The sequence below is a fragment of the Hirundo rustica genome, chromosome 5 (genome assembly GCF_015227805.2).
Source record: "Hirundo rustica isolate bHirRus1 chromosome 5, bHirRus1.pri.v3, whole genome shotgun sequence".
Taxonomy (NCBI): Eukaryota; Metazoa; Chordata; class Aves; order Passeriformes; family Hirundinidae; genus Hirundo; species Hirundo rustica.
Genome location: NC_053454.1, coordinates 759596 through 776139, shown reverse-complemented (window position 1 = coordinate 776139; position 16544 = coordinate 759596). Strand labels below are relative to the sequence as shown.

Below are 16544 nucleotides of genomic sequence, written 5' to 3'. Positions count from 1 at the left end.
CCACCTGGGAATTCTTCTGTGCTTCCCACAGCTTGGACAGCTGAGGGATTGCAGCCTCCAGCTGGGAATGCTGCCGAGATCCCTCCTTCCGCCCCGAGATGATCCTTCCCCATCAGCTGAGCCACGGAAAATCCAAAGGGATCCAAACTCCAGGACACTTGGAGCACCCCACCAACCCCCAGCTGGACGCGGGGTTTGGCCCCATCAAACAACGGAATTCCCAACCAATCCCACCAAGGACTGAATTCCCCACTGGAGTTTTGCATCCCTCCAGCTATTGCCTTTCCATAGAATGCAGGATTCCTTGGAGCAGGATCTCTCCGAGCAGGGAATGGGATGGGGTTGCTCAGCTCAGGTTCTCAGGCTCTTGGATCATTGGATCATGCTCTGCCCCAAAATTCCATTTTTTTTTTTTTAAACTTTTCCCTACATCCTGCCTTCGGAGCAGATGGATTTAAGGGGGTTTATCCCAGACTTATCCCAGTCTGTTCCCGGAAAAAGGCACTGGAGGCGTTTCACAGCCCAGGCTGTGATGCCCGGGGCCAGAAGAAAGGAAATTTCCACCTAGGAAATTCCAGCTGGGAATTTCCCCCTCCAACAGCCGCAGTTCCACTCCAGGGGCACCGAGTCAGCAGCTGCTCTGGCTCTTCCCACAGATTTCTGCTGTCCCCTATTCCAGCGGAGCCAAGGGCAGGAAAACACCGGGATAAAGTTCTCTCACATCCCAATCCCTGGGAACCTCAGCCAGGATTTTCCTCTTCTTCTCAGCCCAGGCTGATTTTTGGTGTCTGATTCCCAGCAAGAGCTAATTCGGATCATAAACCCGAGGTTCCCATGATCGCTGCCCATAAAGTGAATCCCACTGCCTCAGAAACCCCAAAGCTGCGTCCAGACAAGGGAAAAAATCCTGGATTCAGGCGAGCTGGGAACGCTGGGGGAGGAGCAGCCGTTCCTTGGCAGAGGGTTCATCCCTCGGAGTGGGCAATATTAAGGATAATCTCCCGAAAAACCGCTTTCCCCCCCTTTTCTGTGGCTTCCCTCTGCTCTGAATCACGATCCTGCGGAGAAAGGGAAGAGCCAGAGGCAGGGAAAGAGGGAAGACCTGTCCCGACAGGACAGCCCGCAGGCTGCTGCCCATCCCGCAGCGGACAGCCGGGAGCAGGAACACGCCTGGAGATCCAGGCCCTGCCCTGGAAAACCCGCGGCTCGGGCTTGGGAGAGCCCGGTGTGGCCGAGGGAAAAGGTCAGAGCCCAGGATTTGAGGAGAAGAGGAGCCAAAGGCTGCCCCCAGCCAGGGATTTTTTTTTTTTTTTTTGGCACTGGCATTCCCGGAGGTGGGGGTGGGATTGGGATGGAGCATCCCCGCACGGAGCGCCGAGGTCACCACAGCTCGAGCCGAGGGAGAGGGAAAAGAGAAGCCCGGGTTCGCTCCAGGTATCCCTGGGAATGGCTTTTCCAGGGTTGAGCGCGGAGGACAAAATTTGGGATCATTGGCACCAAATAAACGGGATGGCTGGAGCATTCCCTCTCCCATCATTTTTTGTGTTCCCCCACATGAACACCCTCAGCTTTCCTCGGGAGCGATTTTCCCCGAGAGGCTGGAGGAGAGAGAGAGCAGCTGGAAAACGACATTTAGGAGGGAACAGAACCGACGGCAGCAACAAGTCCCGGGCGCCACCAGGCCGGGAGAAACCCGTTCCCAGCGCATCCCCGGGATCCGGCAGGGAGCGAGGAGCGGCTGGGCGGCTGATGGATACAAACGAGCGCCCCGTGCCCCGCCGGGGGGTCTTTAACACTTCACACGTCCCGGTGACAGTGAGCGATCGTCCCCCCGCATCCCGGGAGATGGATGAGCGCCCGGCAGACGCGGCACCGCCGTCATTTGTCATCCCGGAACCTTTGGGGGATAAATCCCGTTCGGGCGGTACCTGCGCCGGGCCCCGCCGGGTCAGGGAGGGGCGGCGGTGATGGATGTCTTCTCCCGGATAATCGCATCCAGCGCCGGGCAGATATGGATGGGGCTCCCGCCTTTGATGCAATCATCCAATTAGCGGCCCCCACGGAACGCAATTAGCGCGGCTGGAGGCACGTGGGGCGCGGGGTTGGGGCATGGAAGGGGGGAGTCCTGTCTCCATCAGGAAACGCGGCTGAGGGAAGGAGGGAAGTCTGGTTACCCCATCCTGGTTTTGCCCCTCACCACCCTCGTTCTGGTGCCAGCTGGCAGGACTGCCCTCATCCTCATCCTCATCCTCATCCTCATCCTCATCCTCATCCTCATCCTCGTCCTCATCCTCATCCTCATTCTCATTCTCATTCTCATTCTCATTCTCATCCTCTTCCTCATCCCCATCCTCATCCTCGCCCTTATCCTTGTCCTCGTCCTCTTCTTTGTCCTCAACCTCATCCTCATCCTCATCCCCATCCTCATCCTCGTCCTTGTCCTCATCCTCATCCCCATCCCCATCCTCATCCTCATCCTCATCCTCATCCTCATCCTCGTCCTCGTCCTCATCCTCATCCTCATCCCCATCCTCATCCTCATCCTCATCCCCATCCTCATCCTCATCCTCATCCTCGTCCTCGTCCTCATCCTCATCCTCATCCTCATCCGCGTCCTCGTCCTCGTCCTCATCCTCATCTTCATCCTCATCCTCATCCTCATCTTCATCCTCGTCCTGATCCTCATCCTCATCCTCATCCCCATCCTCATCCTCGTCCTCGTCCTCATCCTCGTCCTCGTCCTCGTCCTCGTCCTCATCCACATCCTCATCCTCATCCTCATCCTCACCCTCATCCTCACCCTCATCCTCATCCCCATCCTTGTTCTTGTCCTCGTCCCTGTCCTCCTCCTCATCCCCATCCTCCTCCTCCTCCTCACTCTCTCCCGGCACTCCCAGTTTTCCCGGCCCGGATCCGGCTGCCTCACCCGGCGCGTCGCTGCTTCCTCCTGGATCCCATCCAGCCCTCCCATCCAGCCTTATCTCGCTCCTTATCTCCCATCTGCTCCCACAGCCTCCTTCTCCCGGGTGGTGACGGCTGGGGTTTAACAACTTCCCGCTGCCGCCTTTCCCTGGAATTCCTCGCTCCCGGGAGCGGGGAGTTCATTGCAGGTGTTTTCGGAGCCGCGGCAGAAGAAATCATGGAATTACAGAGAGGTTCGGAAGGGAATTTAAATCCCACCCCATTCCAACCCCATCCACGGGCAGGGAAACCATTCCATGAGACCAGGTGGATCCAAGCTCCAGAGTCCAACCTGGCCTTGGGATCCAGGGGCAGCTACAGCAAATCTGGGAATTCCAGCCCAGACAGGAATTCCTCGCCCAGATCCCGGATTCAGGCGGGTTGGGAATGCTGAGGGAGGAGCAGCCATTCCTTGGCAGGGGGTTCATCCCTCAATATAATCACCCAAAAGCCGCTTTTCCCCCTTTTCTGTGGGTTCCTTCCACTCGGAATCGCGATCCTGTGGAGAAGGGGAAGGAGCCGGCGGCAGGAGAAGAAAATCCCTGCCCTGCTTCCATCCAGGACAGCCCTTCCCATGGGACACGACGGGAAAACCACCCCACAGGCGGGTATCTCCCGATGTCCCAAACCTCCTCCTGCCCCATTCCCGGGGCTCCCTGGAGGAGGCAAATCCCAGAATCAGATTAACCTGGAAGTGAGGAGGGGAACCGAGGTCAGGGACAGAGGCAGCCGGAAACCAGCGCTCCGGAGAAGCTTCTGGAAAACACTTGTCTTGCTTGGATCAGGGAAAACCAGGAGGAAAGGAAAAGCCTCCCTGCTTGGGGTGGCTTGCGGGGTGGTTGGGGTGTCCTGGGCAGGGCCAGGAGCCGGGCTGGGTGATCCATCCAGGATATTCCATGATTCCATGATCTGGTGAAAACTGGGCTGGCAGCGCATCCCTGGGGCTGGAACGGCGGCTCCGGGCTGGGCTGGAGTGTCCTGGGGACACGAGGGGGGACAATAGGACACGAGGGGTGACAGGAGGACACGAGGGGGGACAATAGGACACGAGGGGTGACAGGAGGACACGAGGGGGGACAATAGGACACGAAGGGGGACAGTAGGACACGAGGGGTGACAGGAGGACACAAAGGGGGACAGGAGGACACGAGGGGGGACAATAGGACACGAGGGGTGACAGGAGGACACGAGGGGGGACAATAGGACACGAGGGGTGACAGGAGGACACGAGGGGGGACAGTAGGACACGAAGGGGGACAGGAGGACACGAGGGGTGGTGAGGGGACACAAAGGGTGACAGGAGGACATGAGGGGTGACAGGAGGACATGAGGGGTGACAGGGGAGACATGGGGGGGACAGTAGGACACAAGGGGTGACAGGAGGACACGAGGGAGGACAGGAGGACATGAGAGGGGATGAGGGGGACACGAGAGATGACAGGGAGGACATGAGGGGTGACAGGAGGACATGAGAGGGGATGAGGGGGACATGAGAGATGACAGGGAGGACATGAGGGGTGACAGGAGGACATGAGGGGGGACAGGACACAAGGGGTGACAGGGGGGACATGAGGGGTGGTGAGGAGACACGAGGGGTGATGGGGGACACGAGGGGTGACAGGAGGACATGAAGGGTGGTGAGGGGACAGGAGGGGTGACAGGAGAGACATGGGGGGGACAGTAGGACACAAGGGGTGACAGGAGGACACGAGGGGTGACAGGAGGACATGAGAGGGGACAGGGGGACATGAGGGAGGACAGGAGGACATGAGAGGGGATGACGGGGACATGAGAGGTGACAGGAGGACATGAGGGGGGACAGGACACAAGGGGTGACAGGGGGACACGAGAGGGGACAGGAGGACACGAGAGATGACAGGGAGGACATGAGGGGTGACAGGGGAGACATGAGGGGTGACAGGAGGACATGAGTGGTGGCAATAAGACACGAGGGGTGGCAGGAGGGCACGAGGGGTGACAGGAGGACACAAGGGGTGGTGAGGGGACACGAGGGGTGGCAGGAGGACACGAGAGGGGACAGGAGGACACAGTGGGGGGATGGGGGGACACGAGGGGTGACAGGGGGGACATGAGGAGTGGCAGGAGGACATGGAGTGGTGAGGGGACACGAGGGGTGGCAGGAGGACAGGAGGGGTGGTGAGGGGACACGAGGGGTGACAGGAGGACATGAGAGGTGACAGGGAGGACACGAGGGGTGACAGGGGAGACACGAGGGGTGGTGAGGAGACACGGGGGGTGGTGAGGGGACACGAGGGGTGACAGGGGAGACACGAGGGGTGGTGAGGGGACACGGGGGGTGGTGAGGGGACACGAGGGGTGGCAGGAGGACACGAGAGGTGACAGGGAGGACACGAGGGGTGACAGGGGAGACACGAGGGGTGGTGAGGGGACACGGGGGGTGGCAGCGCTGGTGGCAGAGCCACCCCAGGGTCCCTCGGGGGTCGCGGGGCCCTGCTGAGGTTAGGCCCCACTCTGGGCACTGATTCAGGGCCCGGCCACACCCAGGGTGACATCGGTGCCACTGCAGCGTCCCAAAACCCCCCCGTGCTGCACTCCCTGATCCCTGATCCTGGATGATCCGAGATTCACTGATCCGGGATGATCTGAGATCCGCTGATCCGGGGCAGTGCAGTATCTACTGATCCAGGATGTTCCAAGATCCATTGATCCAGGAAGGTCCAGGATCCACTGATCCAGGAAGATCTGAGATCCGCTGATCCAGGAAGGTCCAGGATTCACTGATCCAGGATGTTCCAAGATCCATTGATCCAGGAAGGTCCAGGATCCACTGATCCAGGATGTTCCAAGATCCATTGATCCAGAAAAGTCTAGGATCCACTGATCCAGGATGATCCAAGATCCAATGATCTAGGAAGGTCTGAGATCCATTGATCCAGGATCATCCAAGATCCATTGATCCAGCAAGATCCAGGAAAGTCCAGAATCTACTGCCAGGATGTTCTGAGATCCAGAGATCCAGGGAGATCCGGGATCCACTGCTCAAGGATGATCCAGGATCCACTGATCCAGGATGATCCAGGATCCACTGATCCAGGAAGGTTCAGGATCCACTGATCCAGGATGATCCAGGATCCACTGATCCAGGAAGGTTCAGGATCCACTGATCCAGGATGATCCAGGATCCCTTCCCACCACCTCCCACCATCTCCCACGGTGCTGGACCATGTCCTATCCCCACATCTCCGTCTCCCACCAAGAGCATCCGGGTTGTTCCTGGCACGGCCCAGCTCCCAAAATTCACCAGGAAAAGGGGACAGGGGTGACACCAAGGTCCTTAACCCAGGCACTGGGGGGTTTCCTGGATTTTTGGATCCTCCCTGGATCTGCTGTAGGAGGAGATGGAATTTTTCCTTTTTTTTTTTTTTTTTCCATTACCAGGAAACACCCAGGAATATCCTGTTTAAATCTGGGAGATTCCCACCCTCCTTTTTCCCTCTCCTGTGGGGAAAGGCCCCTGGCAGAGGTGGAGCCACCGACAACTCCAGGGAATGTTTTCTGTCCCAGGAACCCCTGCCCCAGGATCTGCCAGGAACCAACAGGGATAAAATGGCTTAAAAAGGGGGATTTAGGGGAATTTGTGGAATACAAACCATCCCGGAATCTTCGCTATCCCGGCCCATGGATATTCCCCAAATGCTTCATCCTACACAACTCCCCCCATCATCTGCTCGTGCCATTCCATGAAATCTCCTCTCCAGAATCCTGGAATGGTTTGGGTGGAAAAAGGGACCTTAAATCCCATCCATGGGCCGGGACAGCTCCCACTATCCCAGGTGGATCCAAGCACCAGCGTCCAACCTGGCCTTGGACACTGCCAGGGATCCAGGGGCAGCCACAGCAAATCTGGGAATTCCAGAATTCCCAGCCCCTCCCCACCCTCACAGCCAGGAATTTTTTGACAGAAACCCATTAAAATCCCCCAAAATTCGGGAAAAATTTAGCTTCCACTCAGGGCAACGGGATCCAACACTCACCCAGGGATTTTCTTCCCCTTGGATCCCCTGTAAACCTTGGGTGTTCCAGCAGCCGAGTGTCCAGAGGAGGTGTGGAATTTTCACTTTTTACGGGATTTAGGGTCTCAGTTGTTTTTTTTTTTTCCCCAGGGATGCACAGAGCCAGATGAGGCATTAATGAAACAGTTAAATGCTGTATTTGTTTAATTGGAATTACACCAGGATAAATGTCCAACATGCTAATTTCTAACAGAATTGAACCTGTAAACAACCATGCAGTCCTTTCTCCAACCATTCCAGCTCCTTCTCCTCTTGGAATCAGTAGCTCTGCTAGCGAGTTTTAAGGAAAAACAAACAAATGAGAAAAAAAAAAAAAAACCAACAAAAAACCAAAAAACCAAAACAACAAAATTCCCTTTAAAGTTAAACCTAATTTGCTAATTTTTTCCCCTTATTGTGCAACGACTTGTGCAAAAAAAGCTGTTTTCACCACCTCGGTTCCCAAAATCAGGTCCTTCCACCCCAAAATCGACGGGAAAAGGCAACCCCGGCAGCCGGCAGGGATGGGATGTGGGATGGGAGTGTGGGGCAAAACAAAATCCGAGGGATGAGCCAAGGCAGGGAGCAGCTTGGATGGGACAGGATTCCAGAGCTGCCCGTGGGATTTTTGGGAAGCTGCAGGTGGGGATGGATCCCAGCTCCGGGAAAAGCTTCCCAAATCCAGCCCTGGGGGCAAGGGAGGGGCTGGAGATGGGAGCAGCATCTTTGGGGTGAAACAAACTCCCCTGAGCTCCCCCCACTCCATCCTGGAATTTTTGGGGTGATTCCCGGCCAATCCCGGTGTGTTCGGGTCGCTTCCCGCTGATCCCAGTGGACGGCGGAGCTGGGACCATCCCGGAGTCATTTGGGATGGATTTATGGGATTTGTGTTCCCTTGGAGCTGCCAGCAGTGCGATAAACACGGAATCGTGCTGGGGGGGGGGGGATACGAGGGGTCTCCAGGTCCCACGGAGCAGTAAGGGAAATGGGATAGAGATCCCAAAAATCCTCTGGCACCCAGGGGTGGGACACAAATCCAGCCGGAGCGTGGGATGGTGTTTGGATGCTCCAAACCCCTCCAAGGTCCAAAAAACCACCAAACCCAGGGCAGAACTAACGGGAGGCAGGAGACACCCGAGGGTGAGGAATTTGGGTTTGGATTCTGCTTGGAATCGGATCCCAAAACTTCAGCACGAGGGATGTGACAGCGGCAATGCCCCCGGAGCGGGCCCGGCTCCGTCCCAGCCTCGCTTTCCAGAACTTTCCGAGGAATTTGGGGCCTCCATGACCCTTCCCACAGCTCCTGCCCGGAATTCCACCTCCCCCAAAGCAGCCAATCCGGGAGAAAACAACCCCGAAGCAGCAGCATCCCACCCCAATCCCGGCTCCATCCGAGCGGGAGTTGGGATTGGATCCGGAACAAAGTGCAAAAATCACTGGGAGCATCTGGCTCGAACTCTAGGAACACCCCCCAAAAAAATCCCAGGAAAACCCCTCCTTTCCCACCTCACAAGTGCTGGTGGCTCAGGGAGAACATCCTATGGATGGGCTGGGCTGCAGATTCCAACTTTGGACAACTTTTATAGCATTATTCCCAACTCCTGGAATGCCTGAACAACTCCTGAAGAAGGAAAGAAGCTTCCTGGGAAGCCAAATTCGGGGTTTAGTACAATTTTTTTTCCCACTGGTGCTGGAATATATTTGCTGGAGCCGGGAAAAAAGACGGGATAATCCGATTTTCTTTTCTTAAAAAATAAAATCCACTAAGGAACGTCCAGCGGATGCGGAGAGAGGGGCGAGAGCAGCGTTATTTATTTTGGGAAGCTGGAGATCTTGGATTCGGGTCCTGCCCCTGTTTCCCACCCTCCTTTTAAATTCCCTGCAGCGACTTTTCCCTCCTAAGCAATTCCATCCGTGTCGGAGGACACCCATCATTAGGAAGAGACTGAGAGGGGATTTAGGATGTCTTCCAGGTTTTTTTGGGGGTTTTTTTTGGAGCAATCTGTTTAAAAGATTAATTTTGCTTGGATGGAGCCGCATCTCTCGGAACAAAAAGTTAATTGGGACCAGAGTCCCAAAATCCCATTTTTCATCCCGGGCTCTGACTTGCGGTTCCGGCTCTTGACCTCCCGAGATCAGGAACTCCCTGAATCCCTCCCTTGGCCGGATTTGACTTTCCCAGCAGCAAATCCCGAGCGCCAGGAGCCGGTTTGGAGGATCCCAATCCTGGTTTCTCCAAGGGGAGCCTGAAGGAGCGAGCGAACCCATCCCAGGTCGCTGCTGCTGGAATTACAGCTCAGGGAGACGGGAAGGGGAGCCCAGCGTGGATTTGGGAAGGGTGGGAGCTGCCTGGAGCATCTGAAACGAGGCCTCGCCTCGGCTCTGCCGGGGATTTTTTCTGGGAATGCCTCGTGGAGTGAAATATAGGAAGGGAAAATGGAATTTCGGGATGGCAGCACAAAATCCCTCCCCTGTGTCCCGGGGTTTCTGCTCCTTCTCCATCCCACTCCCGGAATTCCCATCCCTTGTCCCTCTGGGTCATTTCCAGAGGTGTCTCCAAAGCTGATCCCTTTCTGGCCACGCTGACTCCAACTTTCCTTCACCTGCTGCTTTTCCCTCCATCCCTATTCCGTATCCCTCCAAGAGGAGTTCACAAGGAAACTTCAATCCCTCTCCAAAACCCAGGAATTACAAATTTTCCCTCTTATTAATGAAAAGAATCCCTTGGTCCCTGTAGCTGGAGACGGCCGGGACAGCCCAAGAGCTCCAGGGGGTCATTCCCCACCGTGTTCCCGTTTAATTCTGGGATCGAGCCAAAGGAACCTTCTCCAAATGAAAACCAACGCCCAAAAATGTTGCTGGAGGTTGAAACCTCTGGATCAGCGCATCCAGAGGGCTGGGAATGGGCACAGGAGCAGCACTTCCAGGGAGACTGGAATTCCCTTCAAGGGTCTGGGAATGTGGCTGGATAATGTGGGGAATTAGAGGCAAAAAGGTGATGAGACGTGAAGGGTGAAAATCCCTATGGATGGAACCATGGAATCCTGGGATTAAATCCCATTGGGGGCCACCTGGTTTGAGCAGAGGAATTTTGGGAACCTTTGGGACCGGGAATTCTATCCACAGGCACTTTGGAGCAGCGCTACTCCATGGGGCATCTCCCACTGCCTCCAGGAGACTCCCACCGGTCCAGCTCCAACCAGGAGGGATTTTTCCCTATGGAATCATCAAGAGGAGAGGGAAGATGGGACACCAGCATGGAAAAGAGAGGGGAAAAACCTCTCTTGGACAGATCCCAGTGTGCCTTCCCCCATCCCTGTGGAGCATCCATCCCCTCTGGATTCCCATCCATGGATGTGTCCAGGAGATTCCCACTGCTCCAGCTCCAACCAGGAGGAAGTTTTCCCTATGGAATCATCAAGAGGAGAGGGAAGATGGAATGCCAGCATGGAAAATAGAGGGAAAAAAAACCCTCCTGGACAGATCCCAGTGTGCCTTCCCCCATCCCTGTGGAGCATCCATCCCCTCTGGATCCCCATCCATGGATGTGTCCAGCAGCAGCCCAGCCCCGGAGCGGTGCCACAGGACACATTCCCAGGTCATCCTTCGGCTTTCCCTTCCCAAATCTCATCAAGGAGGCCGCTCCAAACCCTCCTCCATGATCCCACAGCCCCTGGCAGGTCCAGGAGAGGTCACAGACAGGCGGGAAAGGGCGGCGATTCCAGGGATTTGCAGACTAACGTGGAAATCAGCCCATGGAGGGGGAAAAGCGGAGGGGAAAAACCCTGGGAAATCCCTTTTTCCTACCTAAATCCAAACCACAGGACACACTCAGGATGGCCCTCTGCCCAGAGAACCCAAATCCACGGCTCTTCCCAGGTTTCTCTGTTTTCCAAGGGAATAAATTAACAAAAGGAAGGCAGGATGATCCCTTCAATTTGGCTTTGACCAAAAAACAAAAACCCAAACCAAAACAAAAAAAAACCCAAACCAACCCAGTCCGGGTGCGAACTTCTCCCAGGCTCCAAGAATTCCCATCACTTCCTAAACCCCTGAAAATAGGAGCTTATCCAGGAGGCTCCTGCCACCACCTCTTTTCCCGGGATCGTTCCACTGGGAGCGTTTTGCCGCCGGGGTGGAGCGGGGAGGCTCCGCGGAGATTTTCCAAGGCGAATAAAAAAATACAAATCTTCTCTCCCGACGGGATTCCCGAAGTCCAGGCCGCGGGAAGGAGATCCCGAGGCCCTCAGGAGTGGTGGCTGTTGATGAGGCCGCGCAGCTGCTTGGCCACGGTGTCGATCAGCTTCTGCTTGTCCCGCTCGTTTTTCCGGAACTGGGCGAAAACGTTGTTTTTCCTGCTGGTGTCCCGCATCCTGCACGGAGCACAAACAGGTTATGGAACAGGGATTGGGAATGCCCAATGGCCCTAGGGGAGGACATGGAATTTCCAGGCTCTACACCAATTTTGGGGGAATTTTTTCAGGCTTTAAACCCCTCCAAGACTTTGGGATCTCCCCAGTTCCTGGTCTTTTTTTCCGGAATTGGGCGAAAACATTGTTTTTCCTGTTGGTGTCCCACATCCTGCACGGAGCACAAACAGGTTATGGAACAGGGGTTGGGAATGCCCAATGGCCCTAGGGGAGGACATGGAATTTCCAGGCTCTACACCAATTTTTGGGGAATTTTTTCAGGCTTTAAAGCCCTCCAATCCCAATCAACGCCACTTTGGGGTCTCCCCAATTCCCGGTCTTTTTTTCCCAGAATTGGGCAAAAACGTTGTTTTTCCTGCTGGTGTCCCTCATCCTGCACGGAGCACAAGCAGGTTATGGAACAGGGATTGGGAATACCCAATAGTCCAAGAGAAAAACACGTAATTTTCAGGCTCTACAATTTTGTGGGATTTTTTTCAGGCTTTAGACCCCTCCAAGAGTTTGGGGTCTCCCCAATTCCCGCTCATTTTCCCAGAATTGGGCAAAAACATTGTTTTTCCTGCTGGTGTCCCTCATCCTGCACGGAGCACAAACAGGTTATGGAACAGGGGTTGGGAATGCCCAATGGCCCTAGGGGAGGACATGGAATTTCAAGCCTCTACACCAATTTTGGGGGAATTTTTTCAGGCTTTAAACCCCTCCAAGACTTTGGGATCTCCCCAGTTCCCGGTCTTTTTTTCTGGAACTGGGTGAAAACGTTGTTTTTCCTGTTGGTGTCCCACATCCTGCACGGAGCACAAACAGGTTATGGAACAGGGATGGGGAATGCCCAATGGCCCTAGGGGAGGACATGGAATTTCCAGGCTCTACACCAATTTTGGGGGAATTTTTTCAGGCTTTAAACCCCTCCAAGACTTTGGGGTCTCCCCAGTTCCCGCTCTTTTTTTCTGGAACTGGGCGAAAATGTTGTTTTTCCTGTTGGTGTCCCACATCCTGCACGGAGCACAAACAGGTTATGGAACAGGGGTTGGGAATGCCCAATGGCCCTAGGGGAGAACATGGAATTTCCAGGCTCTACACCAATTTTTGGGGAATGTTTTCAGGCTTTAAACCCCTCCAAGACTTTGGGATCTCCCCAGTTCCCGATCTTTTTTTCTGGAACTGGGTAAAAACGTTGTTTTTCCTGTTGGTGTCCCACATCCTGCACGGAGCACAAACAGGTAATGGAACAGGGATTGGGAATGCCCAATGGCCCTAGGGGAGGACATGGAATTTCCAGGCTCTACGCCAATTTTTGGGGAATGTTTTCAGGCTTTAAACCCCTCCAATCCCAATCAACGCCACTTTGGGGTCTCCCCAATTCCCGGTCTTTTTTTCCCAGAGCTGGGCAAAAACGTTGTTTTTCCTGCTGGTGTCCCTCATCCTGCACGGAGCACAAGCAGGTTATGGAACAGGGATTGGGAATACCCAATAGTCCAAGAGAAAAACACGGAATTTTCAGGCTCTACAATTTTGTGGGATTTTTTTCAGGCTTTAGACCCCTCCAAGAGTTTGGGGTCTCCCCAATTCCCGCTCATTTTCCCAGAATTGGGCAAAAACGTTGTTTTTCCTGCTGGTGTCCCTCATCCTGCACGGAGCACAAACAGGTTATGGAACAGGGATTGGGAATACCCAATAGTCCAAGAGAAAAACACGGAATTTTCAGGCTCTACAATTTTGGGGGATTTTTTTCAGGCTTTAGACCCCTCCAAGACTTTGGGGTCTCCCCAATTCCCGCTCATTTTCCCAGAATTGGGCAAAAACGTTGTTTTTCCTGCTGGTGTCCCTCATCCTGCACGGAGCACAAACAGGTTATGGAACAGGGATTGGGAATGCCCAATGGCCCAAGAGAAGAACATGGAATTTCCAGGCTCTACACCAGTTTTTGGGGAATCTTTCCGGCATTTTTGCTTTAAACCCCTCCAATCCCAATCAAGGCCACTTTGGGACCTCTCCCTAATTCCCAAATGCGGGAGATCCTAAATCCTCCCTCTTCCCAACAGGGATTTCTCCCTCTCCACATCACTTTCTGCAGCGGTGACGGAGTTTGAGGAGGAAAATTTAAAAATCGGAATCCACAGAATTAAGGCTTTTTGCTTAAAACTTGCACGCACGAGGTGCAGCTTTAGGGGAGGCCGGGAAGGTCTGGAGTCGTGGATTTAAATTCCGTGAAATATTCCAGGGAATCACGGAATGTTTGGGTTGGAAGGGACCTCAAATCCCATCCACTTCCAGGCCCCTGCCCTGCGTAGGGGCACCGTCCACTCTCCCGTTTTCCCCGATGAATAAGAAATATAAATTACATAAATGGATAGAATTTGCACTAAATACAGCACAAAATGATTTGCATTCCAGGAAGGACTCCAGCTGTTTGGAAGGAGCACGGCGTCTCCAGGAGATCTCCATAAATCCAGAGCCGAGCAGAGCAGGAGGTGGGATGGGATCCCCACATGCAAAGCCGGGAGGGGGTTAATGAATTCCTGCATTCCCAGATCCATATTTTGGGGGGGAACGGGGCTTGGGACACGCTCCAAGGGTGCTGGGAAGGGAAAAAATTCCCACCAGGATCAAACTTCCCACAGCTCCTGAAGGCACAGCCTCTCAAAATCCAACCTGCTGCGGCTCGGCTCTTCCAAATTATCCCAATTTGTAAAAAGACGTCCTGGGTAAATCAGATCTGGCAGAGGCTGAGGGCTTTGGATGCATCCCATAATCCCAGTTTTTGGCTTTGGGGACCTAAAGGAAGTGACAGGGACACTTTGGGGACCTTGGGAGTGACAGGGACACGGCGCTGATGATCCCCGGGAAGCTGGCACCGGATCATCCCGAAGGTCCGGAGTCCAACTGAGCATAATCCAAACCTCCCCAAACTCACGGAGCACAAACAAACATCCAGGCTTTTCCAGGCCTCAGCCTCCTGGAAAGAGCCACAGGGAATCTGAAATGTTCCCAAAAACACCAGGCTTGGAACTGGAATCCCGGGTAACAACTTTTTCCCAAAGGGGAATTTTCTGGGGTTACCGGAGCTGCTCTCCCAACAGGAACAGGAGAGCCTGGAGCACTAACAGTCGTCAAAATCGGGATTTGTTTGTTTTTCCCTGTTTTTTAGCTGGAGCAGGTTGGCTGCTGCTCCTCCAGGAGAAGCAGGGAGAGATTGTGCCAACAGGAAAAGGAGTTTGGAGTCTCCCAGGTCCTGCTATCCTGGATTTGGGGATAATTATCCTCCCCTGGAGCTCCTAACAGCTCCAGGAGGTCTCCAAGCCCTTCCCCAGGAGAGCTGGGAGCTCTCCCAGGATCCAGAGGGAGATCAAAGGTGCTGGAAGTCGACCCGTGCCTTTGGAAAGCTCTTCCTGTCCCTCTCCAACCCTTCCACACACTGGGAATTTAGAGCTTTTCCATCCTGGCACCTCTGGGGCCATCTCCCATCCTGTGGGACCTGCTGGGGCCCATGGAATGTTTCGGGAGCAGCGCACATTCCATGGGAGAAAACCTTGGGGTGTGTTTGGACGGTCGGGAAGAAGGTGAATGGATAAACCCCTGGATCAGGACGGAAAGGGATTGCAGCTGGAGCCCTGATCCCACAGCAAACCCCCAGAGGTGGACCTGGAAAAGTCTGGGAGCAGCTGGGAGCAGCTGGAATCTCCAGACACTACGTGAAGGTAGAGGTTATTAACCATTATTAATTAATTAAGGTACAGGATGGAAAATCCTGCAGGATTTGGGATGGGCTGTGCAGATCCACAGGATTTTTTTCCCCTGAGCAGAGCCTTGGGATAACTGGGAGCGCCCATAACAAACCCCAAGAGGTGGATCTGGAAAAGTCTGGAAGCATCTGGGAGCTGCTGGAATCTCCAGACAGCACATGAAGGCAGAAACTATTAAATATCATTAATTAATTAAGATGCAGGACAGAAAATCCTGCAGGATTTGGCATGGGCTGTGCAGATCCATTTTTTTGTTGTTGTTTTTTTTTTTTCCTGAGCAGAGCCTTGGGATAACTGGGAGCACCGTTAACAAACCCACAGAAATAAAGCCTGGGAAGAATGGGAGCAGCTGGGAGCTGCTGGAATCTCCGGACACCACGTGAAGGTAGAAGCTATTAAGTACTATCAATTAATTAAGATACAGGATAGAAAATCCTGCAGGATTTGGGTTGGGCTGTGCAGATTCCCAGTTTTATTTCTCTGAGCAGAGCCTTGGGATAACTGGGATCAGCATTAACAAACACGCTGAGGTGGATCTGGAAAAGTCTGGAAGCTACTGGGAGCTCCTGGAATCTCCAGACACCATGTGAAGGCAGAAACTATTAAATACTATCAATTAATTAAGATACAGGACAGAGAATCCTGCACAGCTCCCCAGTTTTATTTCTCTGAGCAGAGCCTTGGGATAACTGGGATCAGCATTAACAAACACACTGAGATGGATCTGGTAAATCTGGGAAGGATGGGAGCTGCTGGAATCTCCAGACACCACGTGAAGGTAGAAGCTATTAAATATTATCAATTAATTAAGATAGAGGACAGAAAATCCTGTAGGATTTGAGTTGGGCTGTGCAGATCCACAGTTTTATTTCTCCACACAGAGCCTTGGTATAACTGGGAACACCATTAACAAACCCACAGAGGTGGATCTGGTGAAATCTGGGAAGGATGGGAGCTGCTGGAATCTCCAGACACCATGTGAAGGTAGAAGCTATTAAATACTATCAATTAATTAAGATACAGGACACAGAATTCTGAGCAGCTCCCCGGTTTTATTTCCCCGAGCGGAGCCTTGGGATAACTGGGATCAGCATTAACAAACACACTGAGATGGATCTGGTAAATCTGGGAAGGATGGGAGCTGCTGGAATCTCCAGACACCACGTGAAGGTAGAAGCTATTAAATACTATCAATTAATTAAGATACAGGACACAGAATCCTGCGCAGCTCCCCGGTTTTATTTCTCCGAGCGGAGCCTTGGGATAACTGGGAGCATCCATAACAAACCCACTGAGGTGGATCTGGAAAAGTCTGGGAAGGATGGGAGCTGCTGGGATCTCCAGAAACAATGTAAAGGCAGGAGCTATTAAATACT

General features: G+C 53.8%; 1 protein-coding gene across 3 annotated transcripts in view; it reads right to left on the bottom strand.

Annotated features, from left to right (window-relative positions):
- Window positions 1–16544, bottom strand: part of EXOC6B (exocyst complex component 6B) — a 290129-nt gene that overhangs the window by 8733 nt on the left and 264852 nt on the right. For 2 of the 3 annotated variants that reach the window (XM_040064051.1, XM_040064053.1), the window contains exon 21: window positions 7135–11368. The exons of the other annotated variant lie outside the window; for it this stretch is intronic. In XM_040064051.1, the coding sequence (XP_039919985.1) occupies window positions 11242–11368 (127 nt within the window). In that variant the 3' untranslated portion in view covers window positions 7135–11241. Of the gene's footprint in view, window positions 1–7134; window positions 11369–16544 lie in introns of those variants that run through there. 3 annotated transcript variants of the gene reach the window in all.